Source organism: Piliocolobus tephrosceles, chromosome 21, assembly GCF_002776525.5.
Source record: "Piliocolobus tephrosceles isolate RC106 chromosome 21, ASM277652v3, whole genome shotgun sequence".
Lineage (NCBI taxonomy): Eukaryota > Metazoa > Chordata > Mammalia > Primates > Cercopithecidae > Piliocolobus > Piliocolobus tephrosceles.
Genome location: NC_045454.1, coordinates 51,481,113 through 51,485,185, shown reverse-complemented (window position 1 = coordinate 51,485,185; position 4,073 = coordinate 51,481,113). Strand labels below are relative to the sequence as shown.

Sequence of the window (4,073 nt, the reverse complement as noted above, 5' to 3'; positions counted from 1 at the left end):
CCTCCCTCCCTGCGGACTGTGCTCCTCCCTCCCTGTGGACTGTGCTCCTCCCTCCCTCCCTGCGGACTGTGCTCCTCCCTCCCTTCGACAATCTGGACTTGCCCAAACTCTGCCAGGTGGGGCCCAGCTGCCCTTTCCCAGGCCCTGTGGTGGCCTTGTCCTTTCCCACCTGTTTCCACTCCTGCTGTCCCTGTTGGGCCCTGGGCTGTGTCCTCTTGCTCAAGCCCTTTGCTCTGAGCCTGCCCGGCAGCTGGGGCTGGGGGATCCCCAGCAAAGAGCTCTGGCTTGGGGCTCAGAAAGGGGGTCATCGGGTCCTTGTGGGATGCCTGGGCCCTGGGCCGCCTCCCCTCCCTCCGCCCAGCCCCCCGGTCTTCATCTCTGTCCGGAGCAGCCCCAGGCCCTGCTACCCATTGCTAAGTGTGTCTGGTGAGCACTGGCCCCCGTGGAGTCCTGAGGGCTAGAGCCGGGGCCGGGTGAGTGAGGTCAGCATCTTGTCCAGGACATTGCTGTGGCAGCCCAGGATGAGCCACGGGAGGAAGGCAGTGGGGCCTTGCCCAGGGGAGGACCCCAGTCTTCCTGCAGGGACGTCCCCCATGCCAGCTGCCAGCCGCTGGCCCCTGCGCCCGCCCTGGGCTACCAGCCTCCACCTTCAGGCTGGCACGGGAGGCCCCTCAAAAGCCGAGCCGGCTGCGCTGTGCATGTGGTCACACAGGCTCTGGCTGCGGGAAGGGAGACTGAGGCAAGGTCCCTGCAGGCTGCCCACCCACGGCCGAGGCCCTGCTCTACGGCATCCTGCAGCTGCAGAGGAAGATCAAGCGGGAGCGGAGGGTGCAGATCTGGTACCGCAGGTAGTGCCGCCACTGCCACCGGAGCCTGTCGCCGTCCTGTCCCCAGCCTGCTTTTGTCCTGTAAGGTTGTCAATAAATTTGCCCTCAGGCCGCTGCCTCCCAGTGTGGTGTGTGGGTGAAAGGAGCTAGGGACCTGGGGGGACCACAGACCCCCAGCAGCGTGCCACCCTTGGGTTGGGGGTGGTTGGAGCAGAGCCAGGGGCAGGGATGGGCACTGTGCCCGCCAGCAGGTCCTTTCCTGCTGCTCTGTGAAGACCCTGGTGTGGATGTCGCAGCCCAAAGTCCCAAGCGTGGAAGGCCCCACACCCTTCCCTCCTGGGAGGGCCCTGACTCCGTCTCCCACTGTGCCTTAAGGCAGCTGAGCAGAGCCCGTCTGAGCCCACCCCGGGGCTCAGAGTGTGGCCTGTGGCCTGTGTGTGAACTCGGGCAGGTCGCCACTGCCCTGTGGCCCATTTCCAGGCAGTGGGAAGGGCTGGTTAGCTGAGGGCTGGGGCCAGGGAGATGGGGAGATGGCACCTGGTCCAAACCAAAGGGCTGCAGGGCAGGGCCGTGAGCCTCACAGGCTGTCTGACCCCACTTTGGGGACCCTCTCCACCCAGGGCTTTCGGGGGACCCTGGCTTCACCCCACCAGCCCCTTCATCCGTCGAAGTCCAGTCCTCACCAGGGACGTGCATTCATTCAGCAAACGTCCCGTCTTCCTGTGTTCAGCGCCAGACGCCGCCGGTGCTGGAGACCCCGCTCCGCAGGCCCACCCTGCATGCCTGCTGCGCACCAGGACAGTGCTGGGGACCGGCAGTTATGACAGGCCAGGCTGGGATGGGTCCCAGGAGACTGGGGCGGGGGTGGGGAGCAGGCGCCCAGCCTGGAGGCAGGACATGCGGGGGTGGGGACGGGGCATCGGCCAGCGGAACAGCAGTCCCGGGCCGGAGTGCAGAGCACAGGAGCCGGCCTTCTCTCGGGGCACGGAGGTCAGTAGAGAGGGTGGGCAGGATGGCCCCAGGAAGATGGGCGGGCTGCACGCGCGTGAACGCAGGGGGCAGAGCGGGAGGCGTGGGGTGACCAGCTGGGCACAAGGGCACGGACAGGCAGGACCCGGGATGTTCCTGGGGTCAGGCAGGTGGGGCTACCCCTGCACTGGGCCTAGCGGGGTTGATGCCTCCCGCGAGGAAACAACATCTGGAAATGGGAGGCTCGGGGCACAGGGCTGTCAGCAGCCACGCCGCTCCTGAGGCAGGAGGAGGAGTTCAGGGTGTGCCAGGGCGGGCAGGGAAGCGGGCTCCTGCCTGGGGTGGGCAAGGGTCCTTGTCTCACCCGGCCATGACGCTGCCACCCTCTGAGACCCTGACCCCACTGTAAAGGGTCAAGTGGCTTTCGTCTGAGGAAGGGACATCGGGCATCGGCTGGAGATGTCTGCCATGGGCAAGACAGTGGTGGGGGGTCCTGGGGCCGCTCAGAAACCTGGAGGGGAGTCACCCGCTTTTCCTGTGTCCGTGGGATGGACGGGAGGTGAGGGAGCAGCCGCCGGAATTAACAGTCACAACACTCACTGTGGACCAGCCAAGCCAGCGCTGGTGTTTACTTCACCTCTGAGACCCGGCAACGGGCCGCAGTGACCCCTCACGGAGAAGCTGGGAAAGCTGCTGGTGACACACAGCCGGGATCAGCCCGGGGCTGGCGGGAGAGCCTAGGCTCCCAGCCAGGAAGGCACGGAGGAAGGCACGGCTGTGGCCGGGCCGGGGTGGTGGCTCATCCCTTGGTGACCAGGGGCGTGATCATCTGCGGGAAGGCGTAGTAGCGGCAGTCGGCCGGTGGGACCAGCGCCATCACCTCGGTACGGATGTCCTCCCTCCGGAAGCCGGCCTCCAGCAGCGCAGGCACCTGTGTCTCCTGGTCGGGGATGGTGCCAGGTCATCTCTGAGGGCCATGGGGGTCACGTGCACCCTCCCCTCATTGAAGAGTGTTTACAAATGGCAAGGCCCGGGTGGGCGGCTGCAGCTGCCGTGGGGCATGTGGTAGGGCAGCCCTGGAAGCCCAGGTGTGAATGGGAATCTCCAGCTCCCCAGCGCCGGCAGCAGCTGCCGGGCTGTCCTGGAACCCCAGCCCCACACCACCATCACCCGGCTCAAGCCATCCCCGGGGCACCTACTCCACAGTTCCCCAGACCTTGCCAGTGTGGCAGGTGGAGCCAAAGAATCACCACAGAGAAAGAGGACAGGCCATTAGTTCCCATTTTGGAAGAAAAACTGCCCCAAGGGCCACAGGCACCCAGCCGGCTCTCACAACAGCAGCCCAGGGATAACCCCTGGGATAACCCTTCTCAGATAGGCTACCTCTACCAGGCAGAGGGAACAGCCAGACAAACACTGCTGAACCAGCGAAGACAGCCAGGTGGAGGCGGCCGGAGGGAGGGGAACATGTGGGGCTTGGGCCGAACCACAGGGCACTGGGGAGCCACGGGAGGTTGTTGAGCTGGTGAGGGACTCTGATTTCCTTTTTGTTTTTGTTTTTTTTTTGAGATAGAGTCTGGGTCTGTCGCCCAGGCTGGAGTGCAATGGTGTGATCTCGGCTCACAACAGCCTCTGCCTCCTAGGTTCAAGTGATTCTCATGCCTCAGCCTCCCGAGTAGCTGGGATTACAGGCGCCCGCCACTGCGCCTGGCTAACTTGTATTTTTGGTAGAGATGGGATTCTGCCATGTTGGCTAGGCTAGGCTCAAACTCCTGAGCTCCAGTGATCACCTGCCTTGGCCTCCTGAAGTGCTGGGATCACAGGTGTGAGCCACCATGCCCAGCCTAGCATCTTCTTCTGAAAGTCTTTCCAGCACACAGACACTATTCCTGCCCTCACTGCTCTGTGTGGTCTAGGACGGTCATTTCTCTTAGAGCTTCAGTTTCTTCATCAGAAATGAAATGATACCTGCCTTTGCTTCTTCATAGCATCTAAAAAGACATTCGATAGAAAAGTGCTTTCAAAAGCAGATTGCGGGCCGAGTGCAGTGGCTCACGCCTATAATCCCAACACTATGGGAGGCCAAGGTGGGTGGATTACTTGAGTCCAGGAGCTTGAGACCAGTCTGGGCAATATGGCAAAACCTCGTGTCTACAAAAAATACAAAAACCAGCCAAGGATGGTGGCACATGCTGGCAGTCCCAGCTACTCGGGAGTCTGGAGTGGGAGTATCACTTGAACCCAGGAGGCAGAGGTTGCAGTGAACTGAGATTGCAC

General features: G+C 63.0%; 2 protein-coding genes and 1 long non-coding RNA gene across 4 annotated transcripts in view; 1 reads left to right on the top strand and 2 right to left on the bottom strand.

The window, feature by feature from the left end:
- The window catches only part of LOC116418575, an 8,414-nt gene extending 7,470 nt beyond the window's left edge, over positions 1-944 (bottom strand). Inside the window, exon 1 of the long non-coding RNA XR_004228662.1 lies at positions 170-944. This is a non-coding gene — a long non-coding RNA (uncharacterized LOC116418575). The remainder of the gene's footprint in view (positions 1-169) is intronic.
- The window catches only part of NDUFS7 (NADH:ubiquinone oxidoreductase core subunit S7), a 16,570-nt gene extending 15,625 nt beyond the window's left edge, over positions 1-945 (top strand). The window contains exon 8 of one of the 2 annotated variants that reach the window (XM_023192760.1): positions 755-945. In XM_023192760.1, the coding sequence (XP_023048528.1) occupies positions 755-852 (98 nt within the window). In that variant the 3' untranslated portion in view covers positions 853-945. Of the gene's footprint in view, positions 1-712 lie in introns of both variants that reach the window. The other variant, XM_023192761.1, reaches the window with a different exon arrangement.
- Positions 946-2,388: 1,443 nt separating this feature from the next.
- Positions 2,389-4,073, bottom strand: part of GAMT (guanidinoacetate N-methyltransferase) — a 5,203-nt gene continuing 3,518 nt past the window's right edge. The window contains exon 6 of the mRNA XM_023192759.2: positions 2,389-2,736. Within this exon, the coding sequence (XP_023048527.1) occupies positions 2,596-2,736 (141 nt within the window). The 3' untranslated portion in view covers positions 2,389-2,595. The remainder of the gene's footprint in view (positions 2,737-4,073) is intronic.